The sequence below is a fragment of the Sinohyriopsis cumingii genome, chromosome 3, assembly GCF_028554795.1.
Source record: "Sinohyriopsis cumingii isolate HCF-2022 chromosome 3, ASM2855479v2, whole genome shotgun sequence".
NCBI lineage: Eukaryota > Metazoa > Mollusca > Bivalvia > Unionida > Unionidae > Sinohyriopsis > Sinohyriopsis cumingii.
The window spans coordinates 2,919,537-2,939,710 of NC_142963.1; the positions used below are offsets into that span (position 1 = coordinate 2,919,537).

Sequence of the window (20,174 nt, forward strand, 5' to 3'; positions counted from 1 at the left end):
ATCTGGCAGTCAATAACTCGATGAAATCTGGCAGTCAACAATTAGATGTAATCTGGCAGTCAACAACTCGATGTAATCTGACAGTAAACAACTCGATGTAATCTGGCAGTCAATAACTCGATGTAATCTGACAGTCAATAACTCGATGTAATCTGGCAGTCAACAACTCTATGTAATCTGGCAGTCAATAACTCGATGTAATCTGGCAGTCAACAACTCGATGTAATCTGGCAGTCAGGATTGCATTACCATGATAATAATCTATATGCTCCATTATCGAGAGTGAATATGTTAGCTTGATTTCTATCAAGAAAGCTATTACTGTAGCAATATCAGATAAAATAGCGATTCCGACATTAAAATCACAGATGTCAAGAATAAAATTAGAGCTATTAAAAATGTGTAGCATTTAAGTTTCAAGTTTAGTAAATAATTTATCAGAGCTATATTTGGAATTTTTCAGAGATCTGTAGACTGATAATGTAGTTAGAGATATTTTTTTTTTAAAAGCAATAATCAGATGAAACTTAGGGCCCTTCTATCGCTGGTATCTAATGAGGTTCCTTTTTCTGGCTAATAGATCCTATGGTGTTTGTGTGGTCTGTTCGTGACTCTTTTCTGATAAGATCATTTAGCACTTTCACACTATTGCTATTTTCATTTTCAGTTTTAGCTATCCTAGTAATGTCAAGTTACCTCATGCTTCCAACTTTTATATCGCTGATACTTTTCTTGCTTTCAGTTTGCAATGTGGCTAGTATAGATTCCTTAAGTGTTTGTTCGTCACTGTCTTTTGTCTGATCTTGTTTTTTACTCAGAAGTATGGTAGGATATTTGATTATCTTCAAAATTATTATTTCATTGACAAACACAGTATTAGGAAGGTGTATTCAAAACTAGATGTTCTCACACGAAACTAAACCAGAGCCTTTGTGAAAATCAATCAGTAGTCATTTAGTTTATTGAGAAGAAAAAAAACTTGATGAGTGTCATGGAATGGACAGCTGCCATTTGCATCCCAATAGCATTTATCTATTATTTGAAGTGTTCATTTTTGACATGCCCTTGTCTTAGTGGCTTTGAATGGTGACTCTTTTCATTTTATGAACAAAAAAATGTTTATTCTTAGACAATTGTAGATTGCTGCATTTATCTGCAAGTCTTCCTGATTCTACTAAACTATGCATGAGCGGTTTTAGTGCTCAGATAAACACTGTCCTCACAACTTGTCAAAAGAGATGAGCTACATTATCCACTGCTCACTGAACATAAATTAGTAATGGTCAAGACATCTCTCACCCACCTGATTTGTTATTTTGTATATGTAACTGGCAGGACAGAGACAAAGATTTATAAACTGTTTTCTATCAGATTCATTCATTTATTACAGTGGTGTTATGAATATAAATATTGCTAAATGTTCTTGTGTCACAACTCTGCTGATGTTTATGTCCATTACATTTTGTATTGTCATATCTTGTAACTTTTTGATGATTAATCCTATACATATCTACATAGACACTGAAAAGAAATGTTCATTAAATTTTGAGACATGTTCACAAAATAGATGTAAAAGAATGAATCTTTTCAGGGTGAGAATTCAAGTGTGCGTATCGGAAATTTATGGCAATTTTCAAGCTAAAATTACAGAGCAGGTCCAGAGGACACTTTACTTTTCACATTCAGAATACCTAAATATCATCAACAACATTTCTAATGGCAGCTAAAAAAAATAATAATCAATACAGCAAGCAGTATTATCACCAATATTTCTAATGGCAGCTAAAAATAATAATACAGCAAGCAGTATCATCACCAACATTTCTAATGGCAGCTAAAAAATAATAATCAATACAGCAAGCAGTATCATCACCAACATTTCTAATAACAGCTAAAAAATAATAATCAATACAGCAAGCAGAATAAGAACAATAAACATCATCATTTTTTCTCTCACAGTGTTGTCTTTTATTGGTGATGTCATGATCTTGTTTACTAGTACTGGTAACAACTTTGGATTTTTAATTAAAAACCTTGTTTTGTAATTAGAAACCTTATTTTGCAATCTGAAACATTTTTTAAAACTAGAAACCTTATTTTTAATTAGAAACCTTATTTTGTAATTAGAAACCTTATTTTTAATTAGAAACCTTATTTTTAATTAGAAACCTTATTTTGTAATTAGAAACCTTATTTTTAATTAGAAACCTTATTTTAATTAGAAGCCTTATTTCTAATTAGAAACCTTAGTTTTATTTTTAATTAGAAACCTTATTTTTAATTAGAAACCTTATAGAAACCTTATTTTTAATTAGAAACCTTATTTTGTAATTAGAAACCTTATTTTTAATTAGAAACCTTATTTTTAATTAGAAACCTTATTTTGTAATTAGAAACCTTATTTTTAATTAGAAACCTTATTTTTAATTAGAAACCTTGTTTTGTAATTAGAAACCTTATTTTGCAATTTGAAACATTTTTAAGCTAGAAACCTTATTTTTAATTAGAAACCTTATTTTATAATTAGAAAATGTATATTGCAATTAGAAAGGTTATTTTTAATTACAAATGTTAGTACAGTCATGATTTAATGACTTATTTCTACACCATGTTCCAGTCAAATATGTTGGACATGAAATCAGTGCAAAACCTGACAGTCAGCACAAATCCTGCCAGTCAAACATGTTGGACATGAAATCAGTGCAAAACCTGACAGTCAGTGCAAATCCTGCCAAACATGTTTGACATGAAATCAGTGCAAAACCTGACCATCAGTGCAAATCCTGCTAGTCAAACATGTTGGACATGAAATCAGTGCAAAACCTGACAGTCAATGCAGATCCTGCCAGTCAAACACATTGGACATGAAATCAGTGCAAAACCTGACAGTCAGTGCAAATCCTGCCAAACATGTTGGACATGAAATCAGTGCAAAACCTGACAGTCAATGCAGATCCTGCCAGTCATACATGTTTGACATGAAGTTAATGCAAAACCTGCCAGTCAAACATGTGGACATGAAATTAATGCAAAAGCAAATGCTGACAGTCAAACACGCTGGACATGAAATAAGGGTAAATTCTGACTATTAAACATATATGACATGAAATTAATGCTTTAGTATATGTTTTTGATCTCACATAGTTACATCTTACAACTTGCATACCTCCTACAGCAGAACAACTCGATAACTGCCTGTGTTCATTGCTCAACAAACATGCCCCAGCCACCAAGTACAGAGTATCAATTCAAAAGTGTTCTCCATGGTATAGCAGTGTTAAGGACCAGCTTCGCACTGCTAAAAGAGACCACCGTAAAGCTGAGAGGCTTTGGCTTTCCACCAGACTCACTATTCATAAGCAAATCTATGAAGCCACTAGGAAGAATGTCACAAACATAGCCCATGCAGCGAAATAAGCCCACTACAGTACCAAGATCATGGAAAGTTCCAGCTGCAAAGAGCTCTTCGAGATTACTAACAAGCTAATGTCAAGGAACAAATGTACACCACTTCCAACTACCTTCTCTCTAGTCGACCTTCTAGACCTGTTTGCAAATTTCTTCCATGACAAAGTACAAACCATTAGAGATAAGCTTCACAACACAATTTCAATTGACTCGTCATCACCATACATTTGGGATACAGAATTTCAGCAACAACCATTAGCAGCATTTGAATCTGTCTGGATGGATTTAGTATGTACGATCGTGATGAAGAGTGCACCAAAGTCATGTGAACTTGATCCATTTCCAACATCACTGCTGCTTGAGTGCTTCGATCCAGTATTGCTTTCACTAATGTTATTAATACCTCTCTCTCATTCAGGGAATTCCCATTATTTTTCAAAACTGCCATTGTAAAGCCTCTGCTGAAGAAACCATCACTCGACCATAACAATTTAAAGAACTACTGCCCAGTTTCTAATCTCCCATTCATATCAAAAATCTTAGAAAAGGTTGTTCTATCCCAGCTTGTATCTCATCTGAATTCAAACAGTCTTTTTAGCCATGTACAATCTGCATATCGCCCTTGCCACAGTACTGAAACTACTCTTCTAAAAGTAGTTAATGACATTCTCTCTGCTTTGGATAGTGGAAAGATTACAATCCTCACCCTCCTTGATTTGTCTGCAGCATTTGATACAGTAGACAATAATATATTACTTCCCCATCTCCAGCATATATTTGGGGGCCCCGAGTGGCCGAGTGGTCTAAAGTGCTCTTCGTTACGGATCACTGCCATCTCACCTCTGTCTGTGGCGGTTCGAGTCTAAGATTCAGCCAATGTGGGCATGTGAGAAAGCTTGTCAGTAGCTTCTCGTGGGTCGGTGGTTCTTTCCAGGGTTTTCCGGGTTCTTCCTCCACCATTAATACTGGCCGCCATGTATAGCCTATCGTGCTGAAAAATGGCGTTAAACCCCACAACAACAACAACAACAACACCAGCATATATTTGGCATTCATGATACAGCATTACTGTGGTTCAAGTCCTACTTGGTCAACAGGACACAAATGGTACCTGTTGTCTTCATTCTATATACTCAGCTGCTCTCAAGTGTCATAGATCATCATCCAGTGTCTCACCAGTTGTACGCTGACAATACCCAAATATACAATCTAGCCACCCAACTGAAGTTGATGCTACCATCCATGATGTAGAGAGGTGCATTTCTGATGTGAAATTATGGATGACATGTAACAAGCTTCAGATGAATGATGATAAAACTGAGGCCATTCTGATTACAACACAAAGACTTTCTCAGCCACATCCTTTACCTCAAACAATAAATATCAGTAACACCAACATTAAATTCACACAGTCAGTACGAAACCTAGGTGTCACTATGGACAGTACTCTCACATTGCACCAACATGTCATTAACATATGCAAGGCTGCATATCTTGAGCTGAGACACATCAGCTCCATTCACAAACATCTTTCAGTTGATGCCACTAAAACACTTGTATGTTCATTAGTACTTTCAAAACTGGACTATCGTAACTCAATTCTGTATGGTTCATCTCAATATCTACTGCAGAAACTTCAAAACGTTCAAAACACAGCTGCACATATCATACTTAGAGTACCACGATCAGAGCACACCTCCCCGCTGCTCTGTACCCTACACTGGCTATCCTTTCAATCCAGAATCAGACACAAAATTTGTTCTCTGTGCTACATTTCACTGATGGACTCCAGCCCAAAATACCTATCCGACCTCACCCATGTGTACACACCAGCAAGATACTTACACTCCTCTTCTGACAATGGTATTCTCATTATTCCCACTATGAGAATGAAGTTATAAGGACAGCATTCTTTTGCATACCAGGGCCCAGCAACATGGAATGAATTGCCCACTGAACTTAGACATAAAGACACAGTGATCCCATTCAAGAGGGCTCTTAAAACTCACTTAATCATTATATATGGGTTTTTAATAAAAAATTTAAATATTTTATAGGTGTTGTCTAATGTTATAAAGTGCTTAGAGCTTCTAAAGATTAGGCACTATACAAAGTCCTCATTATTATTATTATTATTATTATTATTATCTGTCTTTGATCTTAATGCAAAAGGTATATATATATATATATATATATATATATATATATATACATAAAATTATTTTCTAATCAGCAATATGATTACAGTTAAGATGGGACCTTTTGAAAATTAATGGTTAATGAACTTGCTTTGTTACTAGTAGTATTTTATCATATTACAAGTAAAAACTTTATCATTGAGAGAATAGTGTGCAAAAGCATGTTTGGACAAGTTGCGAAGTGTAGTCCTGTTTCGCAGTGTCTGATAGACACCCATGGACAAATTCAAAATCTTTTCCTTTTAACATTCAGTTATTTAATTAACTTTAACTTTGCTCAGAAACGATTTGATTGCTGGTCTGATTTTGGTAACATCATCATATAGTAATGAAATTTTGATCAAATGTCTTTTCATTCATTACTGACCCACCACATTGATAGAATTTATTTTGACAGCAAAATTTAATGTGTGTGTGTGTGTGTCTTTTAGTACATAGTTACAACAGATATCACAGGAAAGCTTTGTATATGTACTGAAGATTTCTCTATCAATTCTTATAGGACATCAGATTGCCCTTAAATTGACCTTTATGCAGAATGACCTCACTTATGTAAACTGGGGTGGGGAGGCTAGCAGCAGTGTTTGTTGATACAGTCACTGGAATATGTTGATGGGTGTGCATGTTTTACTTTTACAAAGTGAAGCTTTTATAATTGTTTTGCTATTTTCAGCGAGTTTTTTTTAATTCTGAATTTAAAATTAGTAGGATATGACAAATGTGTCATATTATTATCTTATTAATGAAGTGTAAGATATATTTATAAATTTAGACAATTTTTGACTGGGTAATTTGTGACAATTTCTACATGGTGTGTTCAGTCCAAAGTTGGGTTCATGTTTCAAGTGTTTATTGGTAGAAAAATGATATAGTTTTTATTTCTACAATTTCTCTTTCTACTTCATTTAACAATTTTAGGAATACAACATAGGTGCTTGGCACTTTATTTCATAGTTGTATGCCACAAACATTGTTTATATTACTATTAATGATTTGACTGAACCACCATGGCTAAGTCTCTCCCCATCCCACACCTCCACCCCATCATGGGGAACACCTATAATAGTTTGATTGTCTGCATGATGCCTTAGGTACATGCATGTATTTTGCTCATTTACAATTCTTCTACAGTACATGTATATGAACCAATAACAGTATGAATTGAAAACAGTAAATATGCCTTCCATAAATGGAAAAAAGTGGAAGCATTTGTAGACTCATTTTATTATTTAGAGAGTGGATTTCATTAATAATGCCATTTCTTAGCTGTTGATAAATGTATTTCTGTTGAATTTGATAGTACATGTACAGAATGCGTAAATCTTATGTACTAGGAATGTACTGGAAAGAGTGTCCCTTTCAAACAAGACTGGTCATATATGAAAAATTCTTATTATGATTCCTTGCACTTTCAGTAAACATCTACATTTTGAAGAGAGTTTATTTTAATAGATTTCAAAATAAATTTCAGGTCCAGATCAACAATGACAGCATTCGAACATTTGCCTTGAAGATACTTAAGAAACACCATATCGTAGAAACTAGGCAACAGGAGCATATCATGAATGAGAAGAAAATAATGTCGGAATCAAGATCGGATTTCATTGTTAGGTACAGATAACTTTTTCTCTCAGGTTTCTTGTACATTGTTCTTATTTACCCATCAGTTCTGTAACATAAAGAGCAATTTCACACACGCCCTCACTTCTGTTGCTTAAACTCATGATACTAAAATTACACTGTTAATTTACTTTTTCCCAGTACATTGGCAAAGATCCATGTGTTTAATACCTGTAACTGTTTGTGAATTTGAAGCAGGATTGATGTACTAATTCATATCCATGTGTTTAATATCTGTAACTGTTTGTTGAATCTGAGGCAGGATAGATGTACTAATTCATATCCATGTGTTTAATATCTGTAACTGTTTGTTGAATCTGAGGCAGGATAGATGTACTAATTCAGATCAATGTGTTTAATAACTGTAACTGTTTGTTGAATCTGAGGCAGGATTGATGTACTAATTCAGATCCATGTGTTTAATAACTGTAACTGTTTGTTGAATCTGAGGCAGGATAGATGTACTAATTCATATCCATGTGTTTAATAACTGTAACTGTTTGTTGAATCTGAGGCAGGATAGATGTACTAATTCATATCCACATGTTTAATATCCGTAACTGTTTGTTGAATCTGAGGCAGGATAGATGTACTAATTCAGATCCATGTGTTTAATAACTGTAACTGTTTGTTGAATCTGAGGCAGGATTGATGTACTAATTCATATCCACATGTTTAATATCCGTAACTGTTTGTTGAATCTGAGGCAGGATAGATGTACTAATTCAGATCAATGTGTTTAATAACTGTAACTGTTTGTTGAATCTGAGGCAGGATTGATGTACTAATTCAGATCCATGTGTTTAATAACTGTAACTGTTTGTTGAATCTGAGGCAGGATTGATGTACTAATTCATATCCATGTGTTTAATATTTGTAACTGTTTGTGAATCTGAGGCAGGATTGAATTACTAATTCAGATCCATGTTTTTAATATCTGTAACTGTTTGTTGAATCTGAGGCAGGATAGATGTACTAATTCAGATCCACGTGTTTAATATCTGTAATTGTTTGTTGAATCTGAGGCAGGATAGATGTACTAATTCAGATCCATGTGTTTAATACCTGTAACTGTTTGTGAATCTGAGGCAGGATAGATGTACTAATTCAGATCCACGTGTTTAATATCTGTAACTATTTGTGAATCTGAGGCAGGATTGATGTACTAATTCATATCCACGTGTTTAATATCTGTAACTGTTTGTGAATCTGAGGCAGGATTGAATTACAAATTCAGATCCATGTTTTTAATATCTGTAACTGTTTGTTGAATCTGAGGCAGGATAGATGTACTAATTCAGATCCACGTGTTTAATATCTGTAATTGTTTGTTGAATCTGAGGCAGGATAGATGTACTAATTCAGATCCATGTGTTTAATATCTGTAACTGTTTGTTGAATCTGAGGTAGGATAGATGTACTAATTCAGATCCATGTGTTTAATACCTGTAACTGTTTGTGAATATGAGGCAGGATAGATGTACTAATTCAGATCCACGTGTTTAATATCTGTAACTGTTTGTGAATCTGAGGCAGGATTGATGTACTAATTCAGATCCATGTGTTTAATACCTGTAACTGTTTGTTGAATCTGAGGCAGGATAGATGTACTAATTCAGATCCACGTGTTTAATATCTGTAATTGTTTGTTGAATCTGAGGCAGGATTGATGTACTAATTCAGATCCACGTGTTTAATATCTGTAATTGTTTCTTGAATCTGAGGCAGGATAGATGTACTAATTCAGATCCATGTGTTTAATATCTGTAACTGTGAATCTGAGGCAGGATTGATGTACTAATTCATATCCATGTGTTTAATATCTGTAACTGTTTGTTGAATCTGAGGCAGGATTGATGTACTAATTCAGATCCATGTGTTTAATATCTGTAACTGTTTGTTGAATCTGAGGCAGGATTGATGTACTAATTCATATCCATGTGTTTAATAACTGTAACTGTTTGTTGAATCTGAGGCAGGATTGATGTACTAATTCAGATCCATATGTTTAATATCTGTAACTGTTTGTTGAATCTGAGGCAGGATTGATGTACTAATTCATATCCATGTGTTTAATATCTGTAACTGTTTGTTGAATCTGAGGCAGGATAGATGTACTAATTCAGATCCATATGTTTAATATCTGTAACTGTTTGTTGAATCTGAGGCAGGATAGATGTACTAATTCATATCCATGTGTTTAATATCTGTAACTGTTTGTTGAATCTGAGGCAGGATAGATGTACTAATTCAGATCCACGTGTTTAATATCTGTAACTGTGAATCTGAGGCAGGATTGATGTACTAATTCATATCCATGTGTTTAATATCTGTAACTGTTTGTTGAATCTGAGGCAGGATTGATGTACTAATTCAGATCCATGTGTTTAATATCTGTAACTGTTTGTTGAATCTGAGGTAGGATAGATGTACTAATTCATATCCATGTGTTTAATATCTGTAACTGTTTGTTGAATCTGAGGCAGGATTGATGTACTAATTCAGATCCATGTGTTTAATATCTGTAACTGTGAATCTGAGGCAGGATTGATGTACTAATTCATATCCATGTGTTTAATATCTGTAACTGTTTGTTGAATCTGAGGTAGGATAGATGTACTAATTCATATCCATGTGTTTAATATCTGTAACTGTTTGTTGAATCTGAGGCAGGATAGATGTACTAATTCAGATCCATATGTTTAATATCTGTAACTGTTTGTTGAATCTGAGGCAGGATAGATGTACTAATTCATATCCATGTGTTTAATATCTGTAACTGTTTGTTGAATCTGAGGCAGGATTGATGTACTAATTCAGATCCATGTGTTTAATATCTGTAACTGTGAATCTGAGGCAGGATTGATGTACTAATTCGTATCCATGTGTTTAATATCTGTAACTGTTTGTTGAATCTGAGGCAGGATAGATGTACTAATTCATATCCATGTGTTTAATATCTGTAACTGTTTGTTGAATCTGAGGCAGGATAGATGTACTAATTCATATCCACGTGTTTAATACCTGTAACTGTTTGTTGAATCTGAGGCAGGATAGATGTACTAATTCATATCCATGTGTTTAATATCTGTAACTGTTTGTTGAATCTGAGGCAGGATAGATGTACTAATTCAGATCCAAGTGTTTAATACCTGTAACTGTGAATCTGAGGCAGGATTGATGTACTAATTCAGATCCATGTGTTTAATATCTGTAACTGTGAATCTGAGGCAGGATTGATGTACTAATTCATATCCATGTGTTTAATATCTGTAACTGTTTGTTGAATCTGAGGCAGGATTGATGTACTAATTCATATCCATGTGTTTAATAACTGTAACTGTTTGTTGAATCTGAGGCAGGATAGATGTACTAATTCATATCCATGTGTTTAATATCTGTAACTGTTTGTTGAATCTGAGGCAGGATAGATGTACTAATTCAGATCCATGTGTTTAATAACTGTAACTGTTTGTTGAATCTGAGGCAGGATAGATGTACTAATTCAGATCCATATGTTTAATATCTGTAACTGTTTGTTGAATCTGAGGTTGGATAGATGTACTAATTCATATCCATGTGTTTAATATCTGTAACTGTTTGTTGAATCTGAGGTAGGATAGATGTACTAATTCATATCCATGTGTTTAATATCTGTAACTGTTTGTTGAATCTGAGGCAGGATTGATGTACTAATTCAGATCCATGTGTTTAATATCTGTAACTGTTTGTTGAATCTGAGGCAGGATTGATGTACTAATTCATATCCATGTGTTTAATATCTGTAACTGTGAATCTGAGGCAGGATTGATGTACTAATTCAGATCCATATGTTTAATATCTGTAACTGTTTGTTGAATCTGAGGCAGGATTGATGTACTAATTCAGATCCATGTGTTTAATATCTGTAACTGTTTGTTGAATCTGAGGCAGGATTGATGTACTAATTCAGATCCAAGTGTTTAATACCTGTAACTTTTTGTGAATCTGAGGCAGGATAGATGTACTAATTCAGATCCATGTGTTTAATACCTGTAACTGTTTATTGAATCTGAGGCAGGATTGATGTACTAATTCAGATCCATGTGTTTAATATCTGTAATTGTTTGTTGAATCTGAGGCAGGATAGATGTACTAATTCAGATCATCTTATAACTATTATGGTATGGCAATATTTGAAAACTAAAAGATTATGTATAATCTTTATGTAAACAAGTAAGAGAGTTTAATGATAGTACATAGAGAAATTCTGAAAGATAAAATGTTGATAAAATTTTCAATAGGTATAAGGCTTGCACAAAATCACAAAGTTTCAAACTGAAATGTGATAATATTTAACCTTTTTTAAAAGATAATAATGATAAGGCAACACAAATGATCCAACTTCTCTAATCACTGTCTCATGCTAAAATAATCTCTTGAAAATGCATGTAATGTTTTTTTATTCAGTACAATAAGCTAATATAGGTCAAATAAGATAACAGAAAAAAAAAAATTAATTACTGAATATTTATTTTTCAGGTTATATAGAACATTTAAGGATAGAAAATATCTGTACATGCTTCTTGAATCGTGCCTGGGGGGTGAACTCTGGACAGTATTACGTGACAAGTAAGTTTAACACCCTGCTATACAAGCTACATACTACTCTTGTCATTTCCATTTGACCGTAAACTTAAATGTGTTCCAGAAACTCGCACATGTTAAATATATTGAAATTATGCAAAGACTGTCAAAAAAGATTGCAATCAAATGGTTTTTTTAATACATATAAAGACACTGTTTGGTCCAGGTAATTTATTGACTTTTTTTACCTGCATACAAATGGACATTTGATTCATTTTGCAGGAGAAAAATTGAACATTTTACCAAAATTGTTGAAATGTATGCATCTGTTTACAGGACAAAAGATAGCCTAACATAATATATCTGGGTCAGACAAAGGTGCCTATTTTGCCTTCATAAAGAAAACTCTCGACTTCTCTTAACAGACATTTCGATTGGGAACCAAGATGATTTTTCAATATAGTGTGAATCAAGTCTTTATTTCCAATACATGCAAAGATCTGTTTGGTTCTTGATTGGCATGTTAGCCAAAATTAGAAATTAAATTTGTAATTTTAGCCATAAAATTAATTTTCAAGGGGCTTTTCTACATACAAAATTACCATTCTGATAGTTTTGGTCAACAAAAAGGATTTTTTGCATATATTGGACATGGCATTGCTGCACACAATGTACTGAGTTATCATCCTTGATTCTCGATTGATGCCTTGTCATGGAAATATCTGAATGTTCTGAATTTGGCTTAACCCATTCATTTTATTGCTTACCGTGACCCACCATATATACTTAGCTTATAAGTCGAGTCCAAATGCAAACTGCACATACCCAGCATTGCTGTTACATAATGCACCAACAAAATCAAAGTCTGTGTAGTTTTTTAGGAGTAATCAGTAGAGCAAATAACACACTTATCTGTTGGTGCATTGTGTGACAGCAAATAATACACTTATCTGTTGGTGCATTGTGTGACTGCAAATAACACACTTATCTGTTGGTGCATTGTATGACAGCAAATAACACACTTATCTATTGGTGCATTGTATGACAGCAAATAACACACTTATCTGTTGGTGCATTGTAGTGGTCTAAAGCGCTCTCCGTTACGGATCACTGCCATCTCACCTCTGTCTGCATGGGTTCGAGTCTCGGATTCGGCCAATGTGGGTATGTGAGAAAGCTTGCCAGTAGCTTCTCGAGGGTCGGTGGTTCTTTCCGGGGATTTCACGGTTGCTTCCTCCACCATTAATACTGGCCGCCATGTATAGCCTATCATGTGCTGAAAAATGGCGTAAAACCCTACAACAACAACATGACAGCAAATAACACACTTATCTGTTGGTGCATTGTGTGACTGCAAATAACACACTTATCTATTGGTGCATTGTGTGACTGCAAATAACACACTTATCTGTTGGTGCATTGTGTGACAGCAAATAACACACTTATCTATTGGTGCATTGTGTGACAGCAAATAACACACTTATCTGTTGGTGTATTGTGTGACAGCAAATAATACACTTATCTGTTGGTGCATTGTGTGACAGCAGATCAGGAATCTATGTTGTTTGCAGTTCAACGTGACCTATGAGCTAGTACAAACAGTATTTTTAATGTTCTTTTTAGCCCAGATAATAGAACAATTTTGTTTTCAAACTTCCTTTTTTAAAATGAAATCAAACTAAAGAACCCATTACTTCTCGTTTTTTAGTTCTGACAACCAGCTTGACACAACAATCAAGTTATTGTGCATTCCACATGCATTGCCCAAATAATATCCAGAACTGGTTTTTACAGAAACATCAATTACATAACTTTTTCTGTTATGGGTTTTGTGTCTTTTTTCCTGCTGGATATTACAGTACTTTTCTTACAGTGTATAGCAGTCTGAAACAAATACCTAGTGTTTCCTTTCACTGTGTCAGGGGAGTCATTTACTTAACTGATATGAACACCTAGGTTTTTTTCTTCACTGTTTGTCAGGGATGTCATTTACTTAACTGATGCGAAGATATAATTTTCCCTTTCAATGTGTGTCAGGGGTGCCATTTACAAGTGATACAAAGACCCAGTGTTTCTTGTCAGCCTTTGTCATTTACTTAACTGGAATACTTCTCATGTTGCCATGAAAAAGTTCAACAATAAATGGTTCACGGATAGTATCTAGTCTTTGGCAAAAGGTCTTTATGCTCCGTATTAGACTGTGCCACTTATTACTCTTATTTAGAAGATTGTAAGTAAAGAGCACCAGTTCCTCTTAGATGCACTTTGGCATACAAAAACAGAAAAGGAACAGAAGCCACACAAAAATTTGAAGGTGTAAGTTTTACCAGTTACCTAAAATGTTCTGGATAATTTTTGTAAAACTGTATTTTTTTATATTTTTTTTTGACAGAGGGTCATTTGACGATGCAACAACACGGTTTTACACTGCCTGTGTAGTGGAGGCATTTTCCTATCTGCATAGTAAGGGAATTGTATACAGAGATCTCAAACCAGAAAACCTCCTCCTTGATTCTTCAGGATATGTGAAACTAGTGAGTATTTTAAAGCATTTTCTCCATATGGAACAACTGCAGTTATACATCAACCATCAGTATTCATTCTTAACCTTTGACCTTGTCCTGATAATCAGTTATCTTAATACGCAACCATGGAACAAGGAGTGATTTTTAATTTCCCGGAAACATTCACAAAACCCACTTTTTTAATTCCTGAACACTTGAAATATGAGTCATCATGATGTGTCTGTATTAAAAAGAAATATGTATCTTTCATGACTACCACTTAAAATTTAACTCAACTGATGTCACAGGTTGTAGTTGCTGTTTTATAACTTCCTCGCATGAAAAAGTTAATAGGATCAGATTGTATTTGTATCAGCATGTTCAAGAGATATTGTCTTCAAGTAGAAAAATACAAAAATACATCTGATCCACCACTATCTTTTCTGCTTAGAAATTTTCTACTTAGGATGATTTGCAAAAATTGTATGTACATATTAGGATTATCTCCTCACATTCTTATCTTTTCCTTTGTAGGTTGATTTTGGTTTCGCAAAGAAGGTTGGTCTTGGCAGAAAGACATGGACCTTTTGTGGTACACCAGAGTATGTGGCCCCTGAGATTATTCTAAACAAGGGTCATGATATATCAGCAGATCTGTGGTCTCTGGGAATCCTTATGTTCGAGTTGCTAACCGGCAGGTACGAATAAAGTTGTGTACTCTTGACAAGTAGATAGCCTAGAGACCATGTTAGGACATTCACCACATGTCTTCCAAAATATCAATACTCAGCTTAATTGTGCTATTTTTCTTCCAGGGAATTTATGCTAGAAAACTTTCAGAGCACAAGAGGTACAACTGACCTGAAATGTTTTAAAAATGACATTTTTGCTACAAGTAATTTGTGTTAGACATGTGCTCAGCTTTAATCTAAATCCCGTTCGCTGTCCCCTAACTGCCCATAAACTTCAATTTTTCTCCAGATTTTCAATGTGTAGACAAGTATGATCTGACTTGATTTAAAAATGTATTCTTGGACATGTATAATTGTTCAAATTTTTAAAAATGTTTTGTCCAAATTGTTGTTCTATATTTCAATAATTCACAAACACTAGGGTGGAACTACTACATCATAGCACATAGATAAGACATCATTGGCTGTCACCTGGGATTACTTAGTCATGATGTTCATGTGACTTCTGCTAGCCCTAATATCCCAGATTATAGACAAGACATCATTGGCTGCCAGCTGGGTTACTCTATCTTGACATTCATGTTCTTGCCTTAGCCATTGTACCAGTTCTCCCATAAAAAGCACAAGTACATGCATTGCCATTATCTGTCTGATAATGGTCACAATCATTCATGTCAAGGCTTTTTATCGAGAAGGCATGTCGTACTAAGCAATTACAGTTATGGTTCCCATTTAGAAAATAAAATACTTTAGACACTTGATTACAGGGAAATACCCATATTATATATTAAGGTTTTAACATAATAACACGAATGTAAAGACTCATTTTTTATATACTTGTTTTTGAATAATCCATTTTGTTTTGTTCCTCTGTGCATTTTCTATATCTAGTTCATATTTGCTTCATCATTCCTTTTTTAATGCCAATAAGTATTCCCTTAGAATTTGCTTTACTGTATAAGGTTTCTGGATTGCTTTTTACATACTTTTACATTGCTTTTAGATATTATTTTCTGTCAAGTTTTGCCTATCATGTCTTTGGCAAACTTGCATACCTTTAAAATTTTCAATTATTTAAGAGCACATGCATAAAAACCACCATCCTTACACAGAGTTCAATTTATTTTTATGCATAATCTTTGTTTTTGTTCCAGCCCACCTTTTTCAGGTCCAGATCCAATGAAAACATATAATATTATTTTGAAAGGCATAGATGTTGTGGACTTTCCAAGAAAAATAACGAAGACAGCTCAAAATCTCATCAAGAAACTTTGTAGGTAAGATACCTTCATCCATGCTGGTATTTCATGTTGCAGCATTTGTGTTGGTATTAATGTGTGGGTCTTCCATTATGTTGGTGACTGTTAATGTATTCTGTGGCAAATAATTCTAAATTTGAATTCAGTTTCCATGCTGGTTTATCGCTTTTACAGTTTAGTTATAATTTTGAAAGTGGTTGGGTGCATGCTATAGACAAGGCGTTGCAAATTTCACACTCTGATATGTGTGTGTATGCATCATGGTCTTTATATTTGGTATGCACGAGTTAAAAAATTTCCTCAGAAAAAGCTACTTATTGCAATTAATTCTAACTTAAAGAAGTATCTTGATAATAGGTACAAATATTTCACAAATTGCCAAGAGAAGAAAATAATCTTGTTAGCTTCTAAAACTTCACTCAACAAATGACCATGTCTGCAACATTTAAAGCTATCTTTAAACAGCCCTTTAAAATGTACAGTAGAGCACATGCACAAATGTCCATTCTGCAGCATCACTGATATAATAGTGCCTCTATGACCTAGTAATTTACTACACCTTTTGGATATTATCCATACACCTACCAGCATACTGGACACTTATATATATATATAATGAGTCTTACAAAATAGTTCCAAACACTTGGCCCCTCTATTTTGTTTGATGTGATTACTTGTTAATCTCAGTATAATATATGTCTTGACAGTAACTGGAACCAAATAAACTTTAGTTGTAAAAAAATTTAACAAGTGATTTTACAGAACATACAATTGCCATTGCTCATTGGAGCACTTTTCCGTTTTCAGATCTTCAGTTTCTGGGGTGCAGAGTTTTTGTATGTTGCCAAGCTCTTAAATTTCAGAGATAAATAAATCTTGCATGTCATGTGATATCCCATGATACCTGAATATGGGTTTTGAAAAACACAGGAACTTATCAAGTTTGCACAGATGTCTTCAAACCATTGTGGTTTTGAAACTGAAACCTTTTTGGTCACTGATGTTTTGAGTGAGCAAACTCAACTGTACAAGTACATGTGTAAGGGATTTATACAAAAGCGAACATGTGAACACAACTGTTTGAACTTGGTTAAGTTTTGGCATTGTTCTGCAAACTAAAAATATTTTCTTTCTTTTTGTGTGGAGTTGGAAAAAAATTCTATTTGAAATTGGGTGCATCAGTTGATTTAAAAATATAATTTTCTTTTTTGCTTTTTTACTAGTTTTATTCATTCGCTTTAAACTTCAGGAGAGAGAGAGAGAGAGTATGCTTCAGATGATTGCCTTTATAAAAAAAAGTACCAGGGGTGGGGTGGAATGCATGCTCAGCTGAAAGAATATTGGGGTTGTTGTACACAGGCAAGGTGAAAGGCACAAAGTATAACATTCTAACCATGATTAGAATATTCATTTAAGTTACAGGCAGCCACGGTACCTCAGTTGGAAGAGCACCAGACATGTGTCTGTGTGTGTGTGTGTGTGTGTGAATTTATGCTTGTATGTACACACATCTAATATGTACATATTGTCTAAAAGTTGGAATTTATACAGACATCCTAAAACACTTTAATGCCCTCAAAAACCAATTTAAACAGTTCAGCAGTTGAAAAGTCTATCTTTTTATTTATTTTCAGAGACAACCCAACTGAACGCCTTGGCTTTGGGCGTGGTGGCATACGGGAGATACAGAAACATAAATGGTTCGAGGGATTTAATTGGGAGGGACTCAGAAAGAAGACACTAAAACCCCCAATTGTACCAACGGTTAGTCTCTCTAATATGCACACATGCAAACTATAGTAGAAAAAGTATTATGAAGATGCTAAATGTAGGAGACTACTTACATTATCAGAATTGTACTATGTGCATACTTCCATGAAACAAAAAATAACACAAGTATTAATCATAGTCTATACAAAATAACAAACATGAATCAAAATCTATACAAAATAACAAACATGAATCAAAATCTATACAAAATAACAAACATGAATCAAAATCTATACAAAATAACATAAACATGAATCAAAATCTATACAAAATAACATAAACATTAATCAATGTCTATTCAAAATAACAAACATTAATCAAAATCTATAAAAAATAACAAACATGAATCAAAATCTATACAAAATAACAAACATGAATCAAAATCTATACAAAATAACAAACATGAATCAAAATCTATACAAAATAACATAAACATTAATCAAAATCTATACAAAATAACAAACATGAATCAAAATCTGTACAAAATAACAAACATGAATCAAAATCTATACAAAATAACAAACATGAATCAAAATCTATACAAAATAACAAACATGAATCAAAATCTATACAAAATAACATAAACATGAATCAAAATCTATACAAAATAACAAACATGAATCAAAATCTATACAAAATAACAAACATGAATCAAAATCTATACAAAATAACATAAACATGAATCAAAATTTATACAAAATAACAAACACGAATAAAATCTATACAAAATAACAAACATGAATCAAAATCTATACAAAATAACAAACATGAATCAAAATCTATACAAAATAACATAAACATTAATCAATGTCTATTCAAAATAACAAAACATGAATCAAAATCTATAAAAAATAACATAAACATTAATCAAAATCTATACAAAATAACATAAACATTAATCAATGTCTATTCAAAATAACATAAACATGAATCAAAATCTATACAAAATAACATAAACATTAATCAATGTCTATTCAAAATAACAAACATTAATCAAAATCTATAAAAAATAACAAACATGAATCAAAATCTATACAAAATAACAAACATGAATCAAAATCTATACAAAATAACAAACATGAATCAAAATCTATACAAAATAACATAAACATTAATCAAAATCTATACAAAATAACAAACATGAATCAAAATCTGTACAAAATAACAAACATGAATCAAAATCTATACAAAATAACAAACATGAATCAAAATCTATACAAAATAACAAACATGAATCAAAATCTATACAAAATAACATAAACATGAATCAAAATCTATACAAAATAACAAACATGAATCAAAATCTATACAAAATAACAAACATGAATCAAAATCTATACAAAATAACATAAACATGAATCAAAATTTATACAAAATAACAAACATGAATAAAATCTATACAAAATAACAAACATGAATCAAAATCTATACAAAATAACAAACATGAATCAAAATCTATACAAAATAACATAAACATTAATCAATGTCTATTCAAAATAACAAAACATGAATCAAAATCTATAAAAAATAACATAAACATTAATCAAAATCTATACAAAATAACATAAACATTAATCAATGTCTATTCAAAATAACAAACATTAATCAAAATCTATACAAAATAACATAAACATTAATCAATGTCTATTCAAAATAACAAACGTTAATCAAACTCTATACTGAATAACAAACATTAATCAAAGTCTATACAAAACAAAAAACATTAATCAAAGTCTATACAAATAACAAACATTGTTCAAAGTCTGCACAAAAAACAACAAAATGGTTTAAATGTAGCAGTTCAAATATTGAAACTGATTGTAGCAGTGTTTGGTCCAGTATATGCATATTTCAGACATTTGTATTTGGCATAGTATATGCAAATTTCAGACTTGTATTTGGCATAGTATATGCAAATTTCAGACACTTGTATTTGACATAGTATATGCAAATTTCAGACACTTGTATTTGGCAAAATATATCTATTAAGAAGAGAACATTACCATTTTTACAGGTTTTGATTGTTCAGTTATTTACAATTTAACAAGAAATTTTATTTTCTGACTGCGTAGATAAATGTTAAAATGCAATAAATTCGAAAATATGTTATATATTAATAGCATATTAAAACAACATTCAAATTTTCTAAGTAATTCA

The 20,174-nt window shown here is 32.8% G+C and overlaps 1 protein-coding gene across 4 annotated transcripts in view; it reads left to right on the forward strand.

The window, feature by feature from the left end:
* The window catches only part of LOC149802350 (cGMP-dependent protein kinase 1-like), a 383,724-nt gene that overhangs the window by 357,122 nt on the left and 6,428 nt on the right, over window positions 1–20,174 (forward strand). For all 4 annotated transcript variants that reach the window (XR_016420027.1, XR_016420026.1, XM_089951577.1 and 1 more), the window contains exons 11-16: window positions 7,078–7,217; window positions 11,748–11,837; window positions 14,185–14,326; window positions 14,831–14,994; window positions 16,143–16,265; window positions 17,882–18,011. Coding sequence is in view for 2 of the 4 variants with exons in the window: in XM_089951577.1 (XP_089807703.1) it covers window positions 7,078–7,217; window positions 11,748–11,837; window positions 14,185–14,326; window positions 14,831–14,994; window positions 16,143–16,265; window positions 17,882–18,011 (789 nt within the window). In the remaining 2 variants the exon portion in view is untranslated. The remainder of the gene's footprint in view (window positions 1–7,077; window positions 7,218–11,747; window positions 11,838–14,184; window positions 14,327–14,830; window positions 14,995–16,142; window positions 16,266–17,881; window positions 18,012–20,174) is intronic.